This window comes from Ursus maritimus (genome assembly GCF_017311325.1).
Source record: "Ursus maritimus isolate PB19 chromosome X unlocalized genomic scaffold, ASM1731132v1 scaffold_X1, whole genome shotgun sequence".
NCBI classification, from domain to species: domain Eukaryota; kingdom Metazoa; phylum Chordata; class Mammalia; order Carnivora; family Ursidae; genus Ursus; species Ursus maritimus.
The window spans coordinates 93,029,133-93,052,243 of record NW_024423319.1 but is presented as its reverse complement, the minus strand read 5'-3'; the positions used below and the strand labels follow the sequence as shown (position 1 = coordinate 93,052,243).

Sequence of the window (23,111 nt, the reverse complement as noted above, 5' to 3'; positions counted from 1 at the left end):
AGGGTCCCATGGAATACCTTCTCCCCCCATCTTCCAAGATCCTGAGCTGCACGTGGATGGGGTTGGGTGGGTTCAGAGACTCCTGGATACCTGTTTTAAAACTTAAAAGGTGAAAGATTTGTACGCGAATCAACCAGAGACTTTTTTTTTGTTTAGGAACCAAGTAACTTTATTGAAACCAAACAACTTTATTTATTTATGGCAAAACTGGGAGAAAAAAACTGGAACCTTTTGCAAAGCCAACACTGCAATATGCATGCTCGGCATGGTGATCAGAGAAACCAGGTGATCACCATGCACCCTGTGGCTATAGGGAAAACAGTCCCAACTCAGTTCTTTTTGTTGATGTCGCCCAGGGTGAGCTTGTCGAAGAGGTACTCCGCCATGCCGTCTTCCGGGGCCCGCATCTTGCGCAGGTTGGTGACATAGCCCCCCAACTCTTTGATGGACTTGACTTGCTCGTGCAGGTAGTGGCTCTCCAGGAAGTCGCACAGGTGGGCGTCGTTCTTGTCGGTGGCCAGCTGGTGCAGGTCGAGCAGGCTCTGGTTCACGCTCTTCTCCAGGTGCAAGGCGCACTCCATGGCCTTCAGGCCGCTCTCCCAGTCGTCGCCGTCCGGCTTCTTGATGTCTCGGAGGCGGATGCGGCCCCCGCGCTGGGTCTGCAGCTGCATCAGCTTCTCGGCGTGCTCGGTCTCCTCGCGGGACTGGCGCAGGAAGAACTGGGCGAAGTTCTTCAAGGCCACGTCGTCGCGGTCGAAGTAGAAGGCCATGGACAGGTACACGTAGGAGGCGTAGAGCTCCAGGTTGATCTGGCTGTTGATGGCGGCCTCGCAGTCGGGGTGGTAGTTCTGGCGCACTTGTGAGAGTGGTCCAGTGGCCATGACTGGCGGCCCGGGCACCAACGCAAAGGTGAAGGCACTGCGGAAGCGAGGGCTGCGGAGCGGGCAGCGGCGGGGCCGAAGGCGGTGGCGGCCTCGGAGATTTCCCAGCGTGAATGAAGAGAGAGGCCGGAGGCAGACAGACTCCGTACCAGGCGACAGGTCTGAGATGAGGCCAGTAGTTAGAAACCGTTACCCGGAAGTGGTGGGGGAGGGGGAGGGAGGATCCGTTATGTGGGGGAAGGGGAGAAGGAGGTGAAGGATGAAAGAAGTGGGTGGGCCAAGTGCTGAGTTCAGGTTCTATCAGAGTCTGTGTAAGAGAGGGAAACTGCTGAGCGCCTGGCTTCTAATGCGTTTTTAATTTTGCATTAATTTTTCTAGTTTGGAAGAAGTTTATCTTATTCTCAAATTGTTCTATAGCAGCCTTTTCTTGTTTTATAAACTAATTTTCTTCCCTTAAAATTTTGAGAATATGAATTTAAATTTTTTGGTGAAGTTCTCTTCTGTTTGCTGTATTATATCTGTTCCCCCCCCTAAATATTTCTGTTTGCTTTTCATGATTTTCTCTTTTAATTTTGTCAAATATCTGCCAAACCTTTGTTTACTTATATTTAGGAATAAATGACTTGTTTAATTAGCCTAGGTAATTAGCAAAGATCTGATCTGTAATTGTGATTTTCATTTCACCAACATGCTTCTCCTCCAAATAGAAGGGCAGGATATGTCAGTTATTCAGTGGTTTTCTCCTTTGTGTGTATAAAGCATGGAGCTTGGATAGGGACCCTCCCTGTTACCAAAATAAATATATTTTTGACTTCGGAAGAGTAATCTTTTTTCCTTTTGGGTAGATATGTCCTGTTGTTTTCTCTCCTGTGGAGGTCTTTAGTTGTCTTGAGCTCATTCACTCTTGGGAGATTAAAGGTGTCAGATGAGACAGGTGCTTACTTCCCATTGTAAGTAAGAGTGGGGGAGGGTCAGAGCAGGGCAGGAAAAATAGGTCTGCTGTTCACAGCATGGGTCTTTGGTCTCACAGCTGACCCTGGAGCCTCTACACTGCTGCAATTTCATTTACTCTGGTATTAGAGTTTCTCTGAATGTGACCAGGTTTTCTACTGCAGGTCTTGCAACTTCTCTGAATTAGCCAATCTGATAGACGCTCTTCCTGTTTTTCCAGAATTCCTTACAATTTTTGGTGTCCTAATGGCACCCTTTTTAGTGTGTCTTTTTGTGTGTGTGTGTGTGTGTGTGAGAGAGAGAGAGAGAGATTTTGTGTTTAGTTCACTACCATGATTCAGTTATCTTTTTCAAAAACCGTTAAAAACGAAACTCTACTTTCTGAATTGGCAATGTTTCTACACAGTTCAAAAACCATTGAGTTTTCTCTGAAGGCAGCCATTAGTATTATTTGTGATAATCAGTAGGAGAAAAAGAATGAAAAAGAAGAATCCTACTTATGCTAAGAAAAATCATAGAGTCAGAGTTAAGAAACTTCAGAAACATATTCCTTAGGACATTTTTTTAAATGTATGTTGATCATTTGGTAAGACAGACCAAATTCTAGACCACAACACAGATACCAATAAATATAAAATTACTCATATCATGAACAATATGTTCTCTGATCACAATAAAACTAGATTAGAACTTATTAACATAAAGATATCTGAAAAACATTTAAATATTCAGAAGTTGAGGAGCGCCTGGGTGGCTCAGTCATTAAGCGTCTGCCTTCGGCTCAGCACGTGATCCCGGTGTTCTGGGATCGAGCCCCATGTTGGGCTCTTCCGCTGGAAGCCTGCTTCTTCCTCTCCCACTCCCCCTGCTTGTGTTCCCTCTCTCGCTGGCTGTCTCTCTCTGTCAAATAAATAAATCTTTTAAAAAAATATTCAGAAGTTGATAATACATTTCCAACTAACCTAAGGGTCAAAGAAGAGGTCAAAAGGAAATTAGAAATTATCTGGACTTGAGTGAAAATAAAATACAGCATATCAACATTTGTGACATGTAGCTAAAGCAGTGTTTGCATGCTAATTTTTGAAAGATTCAAAAAATTCTTAGAAAAGAAGAAAGGTCTCAAATCCATTATTTAACCTTCTACCTTAAGGAGTAAAAGAAGACCAAAATTAACCCAAGTCAAGCAGAAGGAAGGAAATTATAAAGATATGAGCAGAGTTTGTTTTTATACATATGTGTTAAAATGAGTAAGTTATGAGTTAAACTGGTTCAGTAAATTGAGGAAAATTGGGTCCTAATGTTTAGGAAGTTTGCTCAGTGTACTAGAGATGCCCCAGAGTAAGAGGACCTGAGCATAAGGAGTAATTTTATAAAGAGGTTGAAAGAATAGGGTTGTGAAAAGAGGGAGAAATCTCTGGTCATTGACCGAGGTAGCAGGTAAAACAGGAGTCTGGGTCTAGGTAAAATGCCTCAAGATGAAGATATTTAATCATTTCAGATTCAGAGACAGGTAGAGATGAGTTTAAATTTTAGCTCTTTCATATTGTAGAAATGTGATTTTTGTCATATTAATAAAGCTATCTGAACAACAATAAAAAGATATGAGCAGAAAACGGTGACATAGAAAACAACAAAAGTAAATAAAAACAGTAGGTCAAATCAATAAAATCAAAGCAGGTTCTTTTAGGAAATTAAACAAAAAAATAAATCTCTAAACAGACTAATCAGGAAAAAAGGGCAGAGAGAAGACACAAATTACCAGTTTCAGGAAAGAGAGAGGAGATATTACTACAGATCATGTACTCATTCAAAGGATGATGAGGGAATGTAATTGTGATATGAGATATATATTTCGATTTTTCATCTCCAGTTCCTCACCAGAGGTTCTAAAACCTTTGTAATTTTCTAAGTGATAGGAGCAATAGAACCATCTTTGTTATAATAATCGTTTTTTCCCCTAGCTCCTGGAACAGCTCTGGAGTGATACAGATGAAAGAAGCATCTTTTGTTAGTCATAGCAAACTCCTTTCAACCACACCTGAATTTATAATAATGATGTGACTTTTGGAAAGCCCCTAAGGATGGAGGACTGTTTGCCAGAGGAAATAACCACATTATTTCAGCCCTTCCTCCTCACTCGAGGGGAGAAAGACTAGAGGTTGATTAATTGATTTAATTAATCATGCCGAGGTAATAGGGCCCTCATAAAAACCCTAATTGAAGAGATTCAGAAAGCTTTCAAGTTGGTGAACACACGGAGGTGTTGGGAAGGTGAAAAACCCAGAGAGTTTCCATGCCTTTTCCCCTTATACCTTGCCCTATGCATCTCTTCCATCTGGCTGATTCTGAGTTGTATGTTTTTATAATAAACTGGTAATCTAGTAAGTAAACTGTTTCCTGAATTCTGTGAAACACTGTAGAAAATTATCAAAGCTGAAGAGGAAGTCATGGGATCCTCCAATTTAGATTTGCAGTTAGTGCCTGAAGTGGTTGGTGGGGGGCAGTCTTGTGGGACTAAGTCCTTAGCCTGTGGAATCTGTGCCAACTCCAGGTAGTTAGTGTCCTAATTGAATTTTAGGACATCTAATTGGCATTGGGAAAATTGGAGAATTCGTTGGTATAGCGAAAACCCCCACATATTTTTTATAAATGAACAACTTTATACCAGCAAATTCAGCAACATAGATGAAATTAAACTACAGGCTAATCTAATGTATGAACAGAGATACAAAATCCTATATACAAAAGTTACCAGAACAAATCCACGGTGACCGTGTTGTGCACGTGTAGGTACTAATGTTCATTCAATAGGAAATGAATGTTTAGTTAAAATATTCCCACAGAGAAAACTCCAGACCCATTGGCTTTATTGATGAATTCTGCTAAATATTTAAATAAGAAGCAAGTAAATTATACAAGCTCTTCTAGAAAATTAAAGAGGAAGGAATACTTCCCAATATATCTTATGAGGCCAGTGCTACCCCGATATGATAACGAGACAAAAAAATTACAAGAATGGTGCAGACCAGTTTCCTTCATAAATATATGCACAAATACGGCGCCTGGGTGGCTCAGTTAGTTAGGTTAAGCATTGCCTTTGGCTAAGGTCATGATTCCAGGGTCTTGGGATCAAGTCCCATGTTGGGCTCTCTGCTCAGTGGGGAGCCTGTTTCTCCCATTCTTCTGCCTGCTGCTTCCCCTGATTGTTCCTGCTCGCTCTCTCTGACAAAAAAAATAAATAAAATATTTAAAAAATATATATATAGGCACAAATATTCTTAATGTGTTAGAAAATTGAATCCAATAATGTACAAAATAATGGCATATTGGCAAGTGACCAAGTGGGTTTCATTTCAGGAATGCAAGGCTAGTTCAACTTTAAAAATAATCAATGTAATTTATCATATTAACAGGCTAAAGAAGAAATATCATACAAGCATCTCAATAGATTCATAAAAAGCATTTGACAAATTCAAATATCCATTCCTGCTTTTAAAAAAAATCTTAGCATACTAGGAATAGGAGAAACTTTCTCAACCTGATATAGGACTTCTTTAAAAACTATACCTAACATCATATTTAGTGGTAGAAGATTGAATGACTTAAGGTCAGCAGCAAAACAAGGATGTCCATTCTCATCACTCCTAATTAACATTGAGTTGGAGGTCCTAGCTTGTGAAATAAGGCCAGAAAAGGAAATAAAAGGCACACAAGTTGGAAATGAAGAAATAAAACTGGCTCTACTTGCAGATAACTTAATTGTCTATATAGAAAATCTTTAGGTATATACAAAGAAGCTACTGAAACTAATAAATGAGTTTAATAAGATCTCAGGATATAAGGCCAATATACAAAAATCCATCTTATTTTTATATACTAGCAATGAACAGTTAAAGAGGGAAAAAAATTAATGTTCAGTTTAAATTGCACCCAGAAGGCCCACATGAAATGCTTAGTTACAAATCATAGAAAATATGTTAGGATTTGTACATTGAAAACAACAAAACGGTGGTGAAAAAAATCAAAGACTACCTAAACAAGAGGAGAGATACACTGTGTTTACAAATGAGAATACTTAATATTGTTGTCAATTTCCCCAAAAACTGGTCTGTGTATTCAACATAATTCAAAAAAACCCAAGCAGGGCTTTTTGTAGAAATAGGCAAAGTATTAAATTACTATCGAATGGCAATGAAACTAGAATAACTGAAACAATTTTTTTTAAGTAGGCTCCACAGCCAATGTGGGAGCCCAACACGGGGCTTGAATTCACGACCCTGAGATCAAGACCTGAGCTGAGATTAAGAGTTGGATGCTTAGCCAACTAAGCCACCCAGGCACCCACTGAAACAAATTTTTAAAAGAACAAAGTTTGAAGACACACTCGAGCCTTACTATAAAACTACCATAATCAAAATAGTGTGATACTGACAAAAGTATATAGAAATGAACAGAAGTATAGATGAATAGAATAGAAACAAACTCATATCTGTATGGCCAGTTAATTTTTGACAAAAATGAAAAGGCCATTCAATAAAGATAGTCTTTTCAGCAAGTGGTGCCATAACAAGTGAACATCTATATGCAAAAAATAAAAATTAAACTTAATTCTTTTCTTTCAGCACATAAAAATAAACTCAGTGTGAATCACACACCTAAATGTGCAACATGAAGCTATAAAATTTCTTGAGCAAACATAAGAGGCAATCTTTGAGACCCTAGGTGAGACAAAAATTTCTTAGACACAAAACCAAAGCATGGTCCATAAAAGAAGAAAATGATAAATTGGACTTCATTAAAATTAAGAACTTATGTTAAAGGCTCTCTTTAAGAGAATGAAGGGCAATGCACAGATTGGGAGAAAATATTTACAAATCACATATCTGATAAAGAACTTTGTGATAAAGTACTTTGTATCCAGAGTATATACAGAACTCTCAATGATAAGGAAAAAAGGGGTGGGTGAAGTGAGTGAGAGATTTGAACATATATTTTCAAAAAAAAAAAAAAAAAGGATGACAAATAAGCATATGAAAAGATTGACATAATCAGACACTAGAGAATTTCAAATTAAAACCGCAGTGAGATACCACTACACAATTATTAGGATGTCTAAAATCGAAACACCATCAATAAGAATGCAGACCACCTCGAACTTTCATAAATAGCTGGTGGGAGTGAAAATGGGACAGCCATATTGGAATATAGTTTTGCAGTGTCTTACAAAGATCCACATACACTTACCATCTGACTCAGCAATCCTAGTCCTAGGTATTTATTCACCTGTAAAGGAAATATATCTTTACACTAAAACCTCTATGTGGCTGTTTATGTCTGCTTTTTTGTAATTGCCAAAACCTATAAAAAGCAAATATCCTTCAACTGACAGATGGATAAACGGTGTCGTTTCCATATAGTGGAATTCTAGTCAACAATAAAAAGCAGTGAATTACTAACCCAAGCAACACTGCGGGTGAATCCCTACTGCATTATACTAAATAAGGAAGACTCAAAAGGCTGTATACTATGTGATTTCATTTATATGACATTCTGGAAAAGGCAAAACTATAGGGATGAGTTTTCTCTAGATCGGGGAGAGGTTTACTACAAGGGAGCACAAGGTGGGAGATTTGTGGGAATGATGGATGGTAGTTATGCAATTGTATGCTTTTGTCAAAACTCTCAGAACTAGACATAAAAAATTTGGATTTTGGGGCTCCTGGGTGGCTCAGTTGTTGGGCGTCTGCCTTCGGCTCAGGGCGTGATCCCAGGACCCTGGGATCGAGCCCTGCATCGGGCCCCCTGCTCTGCTGGGAGCCTGCTTCTTCCTCTCCCACGCCCCCTGCTTGTGTTCCCTCTCTCGCTGGCTGTCTCTCTCTCTGTCAAATAAGTAAAATCTTTAAAAAAAAATGTGGATTTCTTTGTGTTAAATTATACCTTAGTTTAAAAAATCAACTAAGTCATAGGTACAGAGGAGAAGAAACTAGGATTTTAACCAGGGAAACACAGCAACACGTGTATACACATGCATACACATATACACACAGTCACATATATAACCTAAAAGCATTTACAAAGAAATATTCAAATAAATACACGTTCATGTGTGGTAATATGAATGGCATCCATAGATGCCCTAGAAAGATATTAAACCAATGATAAGTACCTCTTGTAACAAAAATCATAACTCTGTTGAGAACTATTGGTGGTAGATGGTTTAATTTTTCCCCAGTTTCTGGATAAAAGTGTGATACAAACTGAAAAGCCTAACGTACTCCACATCAAAATGTGGATAAAAAAATACTTTGAGAATATACTTGTACTTTATAAAAGTAATACATGTTGATCTTTTGAAATTTGGTGACTTAAAGTATTAACTTCACTTTTAGCAAAAAAGAACCAGTGATTAATGCATATTTTCTATTTTGATCACTTTTGTGTAATCTTTTGGCCTTATCCTCATTGTCAGGAGGGAGCCGTAGGGGAATTTGATGACTGTTTTTCTCTTTTGGAAAGGAGATTATAATATTTGTGTGTTTATGTTTCACCCTGCCTGTGTAGAGAAAATGAGTTAATATTTTTTCTGGATAGGGAAAAAATCTGTAGCATAAAATAAAACCTGAAGATAATTAAATCACTGGTACCTGCAGCATTTTGTAAAATTCTGGAGTGGCATGTGGGCTAAACACAAATTAACCTAAAGAAATCCTCTATCGTGCAAATTACATTCATTTGCATGAGTCTCCTGAATATATAGTACTCTTTATAGGAAGTTGTTTTTATGGAGAAACTGTAGACCATTTTAGAGAAGAGCCTTGTCCAAAGAACACCAGATCAGAGACAAGTAATGCACAAGATTTATGGACTAATCAAGTAGTAAAGAGACTTAAGATTTGAAAAGTCTATTTGTTAACTGTATAGACTTAGGATGGGAAGAGATGATGCGAACCTGCCTACCTACCACTTGACAAGCACTGAGCTGTACACAGACTTACCTTTTCAACTTTAAAACAGCAAATCTATTAAATAGAACCATATATACAGGAAAAATTGGTAAGTATTAATAGTCCTATTTTACAAATAAAGAGACCAAGACCCAAGATAACTAAGTTGCCCAAAGTTATATAGCTAGTGGCAGAACTAGGAAGTAAATCCAAGTCTACCTAATGCAAAATTACTTTGTAACTGAAAGATACAGTTTCTGAAGACAGAGTATCTAATTATTCGAACTAAGAGAGTCTAGAACAGCACTGTCCACTAGAAATATAATAGCCACAAATGCAAACCATATACTTAATTTTTAATTGTCTAGTAGCCACATTAACAAAAGATAAAGAGAAATTGGTGTAATTAATTTTATTAATATATTTATGTAACCTAATATATCTAAAACATTTAAATTTCAAGATGTAATTAATATAAAAATTAATGAAATACTTTGCTCCTTTTTAAACGAAGTCTTTGAAATCTAATATATACTTTACATTGCAGTGTGTTGTAGTTTGGACTAGTCACTTTTTAAGGACTCACTTGACACGTGTGGCTAGTGCCTATGGTATTGGGCAGAGCACTTACAGAGGCAAACATGGCCCAGACAGCATCTTGCAATTGAGTTAGAGGAGACAAGCACTGGCAAAGAAGAAACTTGCATCAACTCCAAGGTACTACAAACAGAGAAATGAAAAATACCAGAAGCTGCTGGGTTCTGTAGAAAGTCAGGAAGTGTTTTATGATTTACTTTATGACAAAGCTAAGAAGTTGAGGACTCTAAAGCAATAGTGAAGAAATGTACTCCTATTGAGGACTGATCCCAGAGAAAGGCCAGTGGGTCAGCTTAAGAACCGTGGCTGGGCCAGTCATTTGGACTAGAGGTCTATGTGGGATTCTGTTTCCACTCTATTTTGCCAAAGCACATCAAAAACATGGTATAGAACAAGTTTTCCTGGTAGGCTCTGGGCCAAAATGAATTGAATCAACTACCCAAGTTTGGGGCCTTTGAGAGGTCTGTTTCTGCATGGCTAGAACCAGGTGGTTATACAGTGCAGCCAAATAAAAATCAAATGTTGTTCTTGCTGATTATCTTCCCAACCACTTGGCCCTAGGGAAGATATAAAAATTCATCCTTCAGGCTAAGATTGCCCTTGAGTAACATGATTTTTCCTTTCTAACTTGTCGTAATGTTTCTTTTAATTTGATTGGATCTGTGTCAAAATCTTCAGAATGAAAGGAACGCTATGATTTTACCAGGCCCTGCACTTGCCCCTTCACTAGGGAGGGTTTATATGTTTATACTGCAAATTGGAAAAAGATAGACATGTCCTGTTGCTCTCCAGAGTGCTCAGGTTTCTCCGCAGGCAAAATTCTGCACAGTATGAATTTGAGATTTGAGAGAGGAGTGGTGGTGATAATGGTGGTCATTGTGTTGTTTTGGGAGCGTGCACACATGGGCTAGAGATACAGCTGTGTAAGAGAGAGAGAACAGGCTACGGTCAACCTCTTTTTTGATGAAATGGAATTCAGAGAGTTCTGGAGAGCTTAAGTCACTGGTAAAAGAGCTGTTGATAAGGACACAAAATTGAATTTAGTAAAAATTACCTGGAGATATATCATATATGCCTTGCATATCTGGGACTATATATTACCTTTCTTTCCTTAATTTTCATTCTCTTTCCTTCACTATCAGTTTCTCCCTCCCTCCTTCTTTCTCTCTTTCTCTCTTGCTCTCTCTTTCTCTTTCTCTCTCCTCTCAAGTTTCTGTACCTATAGATACAAGAAGCGGAGTGATATTGAGGAAGATGGAAATTAATAATTAATAGAATGACTTACATAAAGTGGGAAAATTTTAAATGCTGCAGTGCCAGAATTAGAAAAAGACATCACAAGAAAGGGAAACTACAAATCATTATTGTTTATGAATATAGATGAAAAAAATCTTAAACAAAATCCTAGCAAACTGAATCCAGCAACATAGAAGAAGAATTATACTTCATGATCATTTGGGATTAATCCCAGGAACGCAAAGTTGGGTTGACATCAGAAAATCAACCAGTGTAACACACCATATTGGTAGAATAAAGGACAAAATATTTGTGACTTTTCTCACTATATGGGAAGGGCAAAATGCAACAATCTTTCATTATAAAACAAAAGCAAAACAAAACACTCAACAAACTAAGCATACAAAGGAACTTCTTTAACATGATAAAGGGTGCATCTAAGAAAAACCCACAGATGACATCATGCTTAATGGGAGGAAGATTGGATGCTTCTCCCTTAAGATCAGAAACAAGAGAAGGATCTCTGCTCTCACCACTTCCATTCAGCATTTTACAAGAGGGTCTCAACAAAGTAATTAGGCAAGAAAGGAAAAAGAGACATCCCATTTGGAAAGGAAGAAATAAACCTATCTCTGTTTGTGAATGACATAATCACGTACATAGACATTCCCAAGGAATCTACCAAAACCTATTAAGAATAATAAGTGATTTCAGCAAGGCTGCAATATTCAAGATTAATCTACCAAAATCAGTTGTATTTCCATACCCTAGTAATAAGCAATCTGAAAAAGAAATGTTAAAATTTCAATTATGGAAGCATCAAAAATAATAGAATACCTAGAAATAAATTTAAGAAGTGTAAAATTGTACACTAAAAACTATAAAACATTGTCAAAAGTCATTAAAGAATACCTAAGTATTCAGAGGGGAGGGGGGTGGGGGAATGGGATAGCCCGGTGATGGGTACTAAGGAGGGCACATATTGCGTGGTGCACTGGGTGTTATACACAAATAATGAATCATGGAGCATTGCATCAAAAACCGGGGATGTACTGTATGGTGACTAACATAACAAAATAAAAATCATAAAAAAAAATAAAAAAGGTCATGGCGAAAAGGGGGAAAAAATGAGATCAGTGGGAAAAAAAAAAAAGAATACCTAAGTAAATGTAGAGACATCCCCTATTCATGGATATAAAGACAATACTAAGTTGCAACGCTCCCCAAATTAATCTACAGATTCAGTGCAATCCCTATCAATATCCCAGCTGCCTTTTTGTAGGAACCAAGGTGTATCCTAATTCTAAAATTCGTATGGAAATTCAAGGAACTCAGAATACACAAAATAATCTTGAAATTTCAGTAGTTAGTAAAAAGCTTCAGTAATCAAGACAGTGTGGGGCTGGCATAAAGATACTCATATAGATCAAATGAATAGTTTTAAGAGTCCCGAAATAAACCCTTTCTTTTATGGTCAATTGATTTTAAGCAACAGTACCAACAGTTTGATCGGGGAAGAAGAGTCTTTTCAAAAAATATTGCTAGGACTACTGGATATCTACCTATGAATGAATGAAGTTGGATCCGTACTTCACACTTCACACAAAATTAACTCAAAAGGGATCATAAACCTAAATATAAGAACTAAAACTATTAAACTCTTAGAAGAAAACATAGGAGTAAATCATCATAACCTTGGGTTAAGAAATGACTTCTTAGATATGATAGCAAAAGCACAAGCAACAAAGCAATATAAATTCCTCAAAACTAAAAACTTTTGTGCTATAAACAATACCATTAAGAAAGTTAAAGATGATCTATACAATGGTAGAAAATATCACAAAACATGTATCTGATAAGGACTTATATCCAAAATATGTTAAAAAATAACTTTTTACAACTCAGTAATGAAAAGATAAATAACTCCATTTTAAAATGGACAAAGGGTTTGAATAGACAAATGAAATTCAATGAAGAAGATCTACATACAGCCAGTAACTACATAAAAAAAAGTTCAGCATCATTAGTCACAAGGGAATTTAAAATCAAAGCTATAATGAGATAGAACTTTACATACACTAGATGGCTATAATAAAAAAAGAGAAAATAAAAAGTGAAATACTTGAAACACTTCTACATTGCTGGTGAGAATACAAAATAGTATACAAATGGGAAACATTTTGGCAGTTTCTCAAAATGCTAAACATACGGTTAACATATTACCCAGCAATTCCACTTCTAGATACCCACCCAAGAGAAATAAAAACATACTTCCACACGAAAACTATGTAAATGTTTATAGCAGCGTCAATAATAATAAAGCATTTGAAAGAAACCTGATGTCACCAACTGGTGAATGCATGAACAAAATATGATTTATCCACATAATAGAAAACTTCGGCAATAAAAAGGAATGAAATACTGCTATATACTGAAACATGGATGAACTTTGAAAATTAAGCAAAACTGAAAGAAGGCAGCCTAAAGAAACCACATTTGTATGAAATTTCCAAAATAGGCAAATCTATAGAGACAGAGTATAGATTAGGGGTTGCCTAGTGCTGGGGTCAGGGAGATTGGGAGTGGCTACTAATGGGTTGCTTTTTGGGGTGATGAAAATGTTCTAAAATTGGATTTTGGTGATGGTTTCATAATTCCGTGAGTATACTAAAAACCACTGAATTTTTTACTTTAAATGGGAAGATTTTATGTTTTTTGAATTATATTTCAATAAGGATTTTTAAAAATTAAAAATGTAATTCCTCTCTAATGTTATTGAAAAATAAATTCCCACTATGACACTTTGGCTACTTCAAGTCTTTTGACATGGTTGAAAGTATGATTTTTATTAGGTGAGTTGAAACTATTTACTGTTAACCTACAAAAGCCTGTTAGTTTCTGCTTATGTACTTTAAATACAGATATTATTATATCAGGCTTATTCTACTAGTGGGTAGAGGATAAGTGCCCTGTTTGGGTAAGTTACACCTACTGTGCATAAATGAGTTATATCAGATCTCCTTGCAATGTGAGACCTTGACTAGTGTCTGGGAACTTCAATTTTGGGAACGTTCCTACCCTTCCTTAACTGATAAAAAAGCCTCCTTGTGCCAAAATTGTGAAAACAATATTGTTTATGTTGAACACATGTGATCTTTCTGTTTGTATGGAATCTTGGTACTTGCTAAGCGGAGGGTGCCTACATGTCCATATCCCAATACAGACTTTGAGCACTGAGTCTCTAAAGAGCTTTTCTGGTAGATAGCATTTCACATGTGTTGTCTCACCTTGCTAGAGGAATTAAATGTGATCTGTATGAATTCATTGGAAGAGGACTTTTGGAAACTTCCACCCGGTTTCTTCCTGGCTTTTTGCTGTGTGTCTTCCCCTTGCTTGTTTTTCATTGTAGCTTTTCCTTATAATAATTTATAGCCTTAAGTGTGACTATTTATGGTGTCCTGTGCGTCCTCCTTGTGAATCAAACCTGGCAGTGGTCCCAGAGACCCCTACCATTGGTGGCAGCAGTAAGATATCCTCGAATGACCCTGACTCACTGAAATATGGCAAAAGCATGGTTTGGGAGATGGAAGGTTGAGGGAGTGGGAGGTGACAACCCTTTGGTGCCTGGGTGGCTATGGAGTCATCTCTAGTATGAAAACAGCAGTTGAGCTACTCTCTGTTGTGATAAATCCAACACCAGGAGAGTTGACCTGCTGGTCCTCTGACTAATTTGACCATGAAGGCTAACTGAGAAAAATGCGTAAAAAGCCTTTGGTTTTTGTACTTCCTCCAGACTGCAGGAAAAAGGACCCCCTTGTTTCCAAAGGTATGCTTGGGCCAGCCAAAAATGTTAAAAGTCTGTATTTTTCTTTCCTCCAAGTGGGAGGAAAATGGTTAAATTCAGTTTCCAGGACTGGAGCAAAGCTTTAGATAAACTTTGAGGAAGAAAGGAGGGAGGGGAACACTCTAGCCATTTCTTTGGCTTAGCTGCTACCAAAACAGCAGCTAACTGCTGCTCCTCCCCACACCACATTCTAGTCTGCATCTCAGGGATCTGTAATGTTAAACCTGTAAATCTGAATTTCTTTCTTTTTTTTTTCTTAAGATTTTGTTTATTTATTTGTCAGAGAGAGAGAGAGCACAAGCAGGGAGAGCAGCAGGAAGAGAGAAGCAGGCTCCCCGCTGAGCAAGGAGCCCGATGCGGGACTCGATCCCAGGACCCAGGGATCATGACCTGAGCCAAAGGCAGATGCTCAACCGACTGAGCCACCCAGGCATCCCTAAATCTGAATTTCTTGTTAGGGGGTTGAGTGAATTTGCAATGAGAAAAAGAAAGAATTTTTTTTTAAATAATTTTTATTTTGTTATATTAGTCACCATACAGTACATCCCCAATTTTTGATGCAATGTTCCATGATTCATTATTTGCATATAACACCCAGTGCACCATGCAATATGTGCCCTCCTTAGTACCCATCACTGGCCTATCCCAATCCCCCTCTGAAGCCCTCAGTTTGTTTCCCAGAGTCCACAGTCTCTCATGGTTCATTCCCCCTTCTGTTTACCCCCCCTTCATTCTTCCCTTCCTTCTCCTACCGATCTTCCTGCTATTTCTTATGTTCCATAAATGAGTGACACCATATGATAATTGTCTTTCTCTGCTTGACTTGAGGAGATTATGCTATGTGAAAGAAAGAATTTTTGAAAATGTGTTTATGGCTATTGCATCAGGGTGTTACCATAAAATTGATATAAAATACTGTATGCTTGTAATTATATAAATGCTACAGGAATCATCCCACTCAGGGAAAGCTTTAAAAAATGGGTTAGTCAAACACAACGTTCTTACTTTTTGCCACTGGTGGGCTGATTGGAATTTGAGCTTTTTGAATATTGAAAACAATAAATTGTCACGATTTTTGCCTATTGGGTTCTCTGGAAAAAGAGAGACAACATGAAAGAGAAGCAATCTCCAAATGGAGATACATTTTTGGAGTTTTAGAATGCAGTTTTTGGTTGTTAGTGAGCTCTTATGAAATCAGCTGTCCGGCCCTTAGAGGCTGATGATTTTCCAGTCTGTATATTTTTTAGTGGGTCACGTGCAACTCCAAGACTGACGGGGCTTAGGCAAGCCTTGATTGTCACCTGGATTTGGAACAAAGCTGGAAGTCTGGCCTTGCAATATCTAAGCTTTTTTAACAATACCGAATTCATAGATCTTGACTGCCTGGACCTGACTAAAAGCTGATACTGTCTGTCATGGGCTATTTAAGCCTCAGCACTAGCTGTGTGGAACCAAAATCTGCGAAGTTGCTTTACTCAGTGAACCAGAATCAGATTCTGAGTCTTTGTTCCGGATTTGGGATACTCATCTCAGAGGCCCTCAACTATAAAAACATTATGGATGCTGCTGGGCTGTCTGGTTCACATAGACATGCTTATGGAAAAGGGCTTGTTCTCTGATGGGACCATGAAATCAAGATGCTGACCAGCTCTGTATTTCTGCAGGGACTGTTGCATTCCTAACTTGTGATTCCTGCTAAAAGGTTCTGCCCACTTTTGACAGAATTAACACTTGACCCCTCTCAGGTATGTCTCATGGCAATTAGCTTTTTGTGTTAGATGTTCCTGATTAGTTGCAGTTTTCAATAATAAATGGACAGCCTTAGTCTACATCTCTCACCTTTCTCCTCATATACACACCTTAGAAAAGCAATTTGATTATTAAATGTAATACCTTTGGATTCAAACTGAGTGCTAAGCCTAAATCACAGCTGGCAGCACTGACTATGAAACAGCAGGAGATGGCCCCAGCTCCTGCATTGTTTCTATACGGAATACCTTCAGATGTTTTGCATAATCATGAAGAGGTTAAATAGATGTTGTGGACAAGCAAAACTGGAAGTGTATTTGTTTGTAAGGACTGCCACAACAAAACACTGCAAGCTGGATGGCTTAAACAATAGAAATTTATTTTCTCTGTTGTGGAGGCTGAAAGTACAAGACCAAGGTGTTGGCAGGGTTGGTTTCTTTTGAGGCTTCACTCCGTTGATTTCAGATGACCCCTTCTTGCCATTTCCTCACATGGTGTTTCCTCTATTTGTGCCTATCCCTGAGGTCTCTGTGTATCCAAATTTCCTCTTATAAGAAAACCAGTAACATTCGATTAGACCCACTGTAACATCTTCATTTTAACATAATCACCTCTTTAATTTAAATGCGTTTCATATTTGGAACCATCCTTGTATTCCAGGAAAAAAATTCCACTTGTTCATGGTATATGATCCTTTTAATATGCTATTAAATTCAGTTTGCTAGTATTCCGTTCATGATTTTTACATCCATATACATCAAGGATATTGGTCTCCGTTTTTCTTTCTTCTGACATCTTTTTCTGGGTTTATTGGGGGTAATGCTAGCCTCATAAAATGAGTTTAGACATAGTCTATCATCTCCAGTTCATTGGAAGCAATTGATAAGAATTGGTGTTATATCTTCTTTGAATGTGTGGTAAAATTCATCAGCAAAGCCCTCCAACCCTGGGCTTTTCTTTCTTTGGAGATTTTTTTTTTTTTAAGATTTTATTTATTTATTTGACAGAGAGAGAGACAGCCAGAGAGAGAGGGAACACAAGCAGGGGGAGTGGGAGAGGAAGAAGCAGGCTCCCAGTGGAGGAGCCCAATGTGGGGCTCGATCCCAGAACGCCGGGATCACGCCTTGAGCCAAAGGCAGATGCTTAACGACTGTGCCACCCAGGCGCCCCTCTTTGGAGATTTTTGATTACTGTTTCAACCTCCCCACCAGTTATGTGTCTGTTCAGGTTGTCTATTGCCAGAACTGTAAAACTCCTAGAAGAAAAGATAGGGGAAAAGCTTTATGGCATTGCTCTTGGCAGCAAATTCATGGATGTAACAACAAAAGCATAAGCAACAAAAGCAAAGGTAGACAAGTGGGACTATATCAAACTGAAAACCCCACACAGCAAAAGAAACAATCAACAGAATGAATAGGTAACCTGCAGAATGGGAGAAAACATTTGCAAACCATATATCGGATAAGCAATTATTCCCAAAATATGTATGGAACCCTACAACTCAAGAAAATTAGCTATCAGATTTTAAAATGGGCAGAAGATTTGAGTAGACATTTCGCCAGTTAATATATACAAATAGCCAATAGGTTTATGAAAAAAATGCTCAATGTCACTAATCATCAGTGATAATTAAAATTTTTTAAAAAGACAACAATGTTGACAGGGATGTGGATATATTGCAACCCTTATATACTTGGTGGGAATGGAAAATGGTGCAGCTTCTATGGAAAATAATATGGAGTTTCCTCAAAACATTCAAAGTAGAACTACCATATGATATAGCAATCCAAATTCTGTGTATTTATTCAAAAGAATTGAAATCTGAAACTGGAGGAGATATTAGCATTTTTATGTTCATTACAGAACTATTCACGGTAATGAAGATGTAGAAAAAACATAAACGCCCACCTACAGATGAATATATTTTTAGAAATGTGTTACATACCTACCATAGACTACTAGTCTGCCTTAAAAAGTAGGAAATCCAGTAATATTGGACAACATGGATAAACCTTGAGGACATCATGCTATGTGAAAATAAGCCAGGCATAGGAGGACATCTACTGCATTATTTTACTTGTATAAGGTATCTAAGATGGTAAAACTTATAGAATCAAAGAATAGAATGGCAGTTGCTAAGGGCTAGGAGGAGGGGAAAATGGAGAGTTGGCAATTAATGGGTATAAAATTTCAGTTATGCAAGATGAATAATTCTGAAGATACGCTGTACAACATTGTGCATATAGATAACAGTATTGCATTGTACACTTATAAATCTGTTAAGAGGTCTCATGTTAGGAGTTCATACCACAAAAAAAGGACATAAAATTAAATATTTTTGAAAATAAAATTTAAAAATAAGGAAGTTCATTTTTAAGTGAGTTATATTTGAGTTGTCTAATAGGTGAGAAGGTCCAGATGCTGGCAGGTGGTTAGATAAGGTCGTGGAGTCTGTGAAATCCTCTTCTGATCCCTATGACTCTCAGTGCAGTAGAAAGCAAGCCACTAGCTGGAAGTAGGGGAGGAGGTGTTAGAAGTTTGAAGAGAGATATTATGGTACAAAATAGTCATCTAGAACCTTGCTATTCAAAGGTCATCTGTGTTGCACCTTACCTGGAAGCTTGTTAGAAACACAGGCTGTCGTGCTACATAGCAAGATCAAAAAATGTATTTATCAAGATACCCAGGTGATCTCCCACTAAGGTTTGAGATACACTTGAGGGGGAATGACTGGATTAGGGAAGAACAGTCTAATGGCCCAGCTGCATTAAGGGCCCACATGAGGTTTGCAACTTGAGTTTAAACAGAGACCCATCTGTATGGTTGTGGGTTGTACTCCAGCCAAATGCATTAGCAGGGCACAGCTGTGGAATAGGTAGAAAGCTGGTTGCGATTAGGGTTTTCGTTGTTTCAAGGAAGTAAGTTTGAATAAGAATAAGTCAAGGGAGTTAAGAATATAAATAAATAAAATGCACATATACGTGATGGGGATATAACTAATTTTTTTCTTACTTATACAAAGTCAATATTTTCTTATGCAACTCAGTATTTTTTTACATGAGACAAAAACTTTAAAGAACCCTGAATCACATGATATTAGCGAAAGCTAATTTTTTTGCACACTACCTTATTAAATGTGAAAACCATGGTTACAACACATGTCTCTGCGGGTACTAGTGAAGACAATGGGATTTCTGTCCCACTCACATGGGTCAATTGCTTGATCCTTCAAGCTTAACTAAGGCCAACAAATGCTGGTATTTTATTATAACATTTCTTTACTTCTTTACATCAGCTACATTTCAAAAGATGACTTGCTTTCCCTCTGAAGTCCAACCAAGGCTTTGTTTAAATGAAGAAATCGTAGGTGCTTAACATTTCCTAAGCTTATTTCCACTAGTCAGTCACTTGAATCAATTTTCTAAGCCCTTTCATTAAATGCTAAATAGAAGTGGCCCTGATGAGATATGCTCTGCCTGGGATTACTGGCTTTAAAAATTATGTCCTCCTTTAACTCTAAAAATTTACCACTAATGTCTCTGAGATAAACCAAAGCATGAAAGAAAACTCAAATGTTATCCATGTAACCTTGATTTTATGGGATAGTCCAAATTTCATGTGTTAATATATAGTATTAAGTGTCAAATAATACAGGCTTGGTAAATAGATTGTAATATATCATACAATGGGCAGCTATACAGACATTTATTTTATTTATTTATTTTTTAAACCCTGTCATCTATTTCACCACCCTTGCCACCAACCTCCCCTTTGGTAACCATCAGTTTATTCTCTATGTTTATATAAAGAGTCTGGGGGGGGTTGTTTTTTACTTTGTTCATTCGTTTTATTTCTTAAATTCCACATATGAGTGAAATCATATGGTGCTTGTCTTTATCTGATGTTTCACTTAGCATTATACCCTCTAGACCTATCCCTGTCATTGCAAATGGTAAGAGTTCATTCTTTTTTATGGCTGAGTAATATTCCACACACACTATATCTTCTTTATCTGTTCATCTGTCGATGAACACTTGGGTTGCTTCCATAATTTGGCTATTGTAAATAATGCTGCAATAAACATAGGGGTACATATATCTTTTTGAATTAGTGTTTTCATATTCTTTGTGTAAATTCCCAGTATTGAAATTACTAGATCGTATGGTAATTCTATTTTTAATTTTTTAAGGAATCTTCATACTGTTTTCCATAGCATCTGTACCAGTTTGCATTCCCATCAGCAGTGCAAGAGGGTTCCTTTTTCTCCACATCCTCACCAACAGTAGTTATTTCTTGGGTTTTTGATTTTACCCATTCTAACAGTTGTGAGGTGTCTACGGCCATACCACCCTGAACGCGCTCGATCTCGTCTAACAGTTGTGAGGTAATGTCTCATTGTGTTTTTGATTTGCATTTCCCTGATGATGAGTGATGTTGAGCATCTTTTCATGTGTCTGTTGGCCATGTGGGTGTCTTCTTTGGAAAAATGTTTTTTCATGTCTTCTGCCCATTTTTGATTGGATTATTTGTTTTCTTAGTGTTGAATTATATCAATTCTTTATATATTCTGGATATTAATCGTTTATCATATGATCATTTGCAGATATTGTCTCCCATTCAGTAGGTTGCCTTTTAGTTTTGTCGATTGTTTCCTTTGCTGTGCAGAAGCTTTTTATTTTAATGTAGTCAAATAGTTTATTTTTGCTTTTATTTCCCTTGCCTCAGGAGACCTATCTAGAAAAATGTTGCTATGGCTGATGTCAGAAATTACTGCCTGTGCTATCTTCTACGATTTTTATGGTTTCAGGTCTCACATTTAGGTCTTTTATCCATTTTTGAGTTTACTTTCACATACAGTGTAAGAAAGTAGTAAATTTGTTCTCTTGCATGTAGCTGTCCAGTTTTCCCAATACCATTAGTTTAAGAGACTTTTTCCCATTGCATATTCTTGGTTCCTTTGCTGAAGATTGACCATATAATCATGGGTTTATTTCGGGGCTCTTTATTCTGTTCTGTTGATTTATGTGTCTGTTTTTGTGCCAGTACCATACTGTTTTGATTGCTACAGTTTTGTAGTATATCTTGAAATCTGGGATTGTGATACCTCCAGTTTTGTTCTTCTTTTTCAAGATTTCTTTGGCTATTTGGGGTCTTTTGTGGCTCCATACAAATTTTAGTATCGTTTGTTCTAGTTCTGTGAAAAATGCTATTTGCGTTTTCATAGGGATTGCATTAAATCTGTAGATTGCTGTGGGTAGCATGGATACTTTGACAATACTTGTTCTCCAAATCCATGATCATAGAATGTCTTTCCATTTGTTTGTGTTGTCTTCAATTTCTTTCATTGATGTTTTATAGTTTTCAGAGTACAGGTCTTTTACCTCCTTGGTTAAGTTTATTCCTAGGTACTTTATTATATTTGATGCAGTTGCAAATGGGATTGTTTTCTTAATTTCTCTTTCTGTCGCTTCATTATTAATGTATAGCAATGCAGTGGATTTCTGTACATTGATTTTGTATCCTGTGACCTTACTGAGTTCATTTATCTGTTCTAGTAGATTTTTGGCGAGTCTTTCAGGTTTTCTATTTATAGTATCAGATCATCTGCAAATAGTGAAAATTTTACTTCTTCCATGCTAATTTGGGTGCCTTTTATTCCTTTTTGTTGTCTAATTGCTGTGGCTAAGACTTCCATTACTATGTAGAATAAAAGTGGTGAGAGTGGACATCCTTGTCTTGTGCTTGACCTTAGGAGAAAAGCTCTCAGTTTTTCACCACTGAATATGATGTTCACTGTGGGTTTTTCATATATGGACTTTATTATGTTGAGGTATGTTCCCTCTAAACCTGATTTGTTGAGGGTTTTTATCATGAATGGATGTGGTACTTTGTCAAATGCTTTTTTCTGCATCTATCGAAATGATCCTATGGTTTGTATCCTTTCTCTTGACGTGATGTATCACGTTGAGTGATTTGCGAATATTGATCCACCCTTGCATCCCAGGAATGAATCCCACTTGATTGTGGTGAGTGAATTTATTAATTTATTGTTGGATTTGGTTTGTTAATATTTTGTTGAGGATTTTTACGTCTATGTTCATCAGAGATAGTGGAGCAAAGTTATTTTTTTTTGTAATGTCTTTGTTTAGTTTTGGTATCAGTATAATGCTGGCCTTCTAGAATGAATTTGGAAGATTTCCATCCTCTTCTGTTTTTGGGATAGTTTGAGAAGATAGGTATTAACTCTTTAAATGTTTGGTAGAATTCACCTGTGAAGCCATCTAGTCCTGACTTTTGTTCTTTGGGGTTTTTTTTGATTACTGATTCAATTTCATTGCTGGTAATTGGTCTGTTCAAATTTTCTGTTTCTTCCTGTTTCAATTTTGGGAGGTTATATGCTTCTATGAATTTTCTTCTACGTTGTCCAATTTGTTTGCATATAATTTTTCATAATATTTTCTTATAATCCTTTGTATTTTTGTTGTATCAGTTGTTATTTCTCCCTTTTCACCTCTCATTTTGTTTATTTGAGTCTTTTTTTTTTTTAATTAGTCTAGCTAAAGGTTTACCAGTTTTGTTGATCTTTTCACAAAACCAGCTCTTGGTTTCATTGATCTGTTCTATTGTCGTTTTAGTTCCTATTTCATTTACTTTTGCTCTGATTTTTATTATTTTCTTCCTTCTGTTTTGGGTTTTGTTTGTTCTTGTTTTTCTAACTCCTTTAGGTGTAAGGTTAAGTTGTTTATTTGAAAATTTTCTTGCTTCTTGAGGTAGGCCTATATTGCTACAAACTTCACTCTTAGAACCACTTTTGCTGCGTCCCATTGATTTTGGAACATTGTGTATTTATTTTCATATGTCTCCATGTATTTTTTGTTTTCATCTTTGATTTCTTGGTTGACCCATTCA

The 23,111-nt window shown here is 37.1% G+C and overlaps 1 protein-coding gene across 1 annotated transcript; it reads right to left on the bottom strand.

Moving 5' to 3' along the window:
- Positions 1–314: 314 nt before the first annotated feature.
- Positions 315–1,693, bottom strand: LOC103668221 (ferritin heavy chain-like). Its single transcript, XM_040633101.1, has one exon. It carries the CDS (start codon positions 879–881, stop codon positions 330–332), a length of 552 nt encoding a protein of 183 aa, XP_040489035.1. The 5' UTR covers positions 882–1,693; the 3' UTR covers positions 315–329.
- Between the last annotated feature and the right edge of the window lie 21,418 nt (positions 1,694–23,111).

What these genes read in the sequence shown, in the direction of transcription:
- LOC103668221 (XM_040633101.1), bottom strand. Translation starts at nt 881, where the DNA reads ATGGCCACTGGACCACTCTCACAAGTGCGCCAGAACTACCACCCCGAC.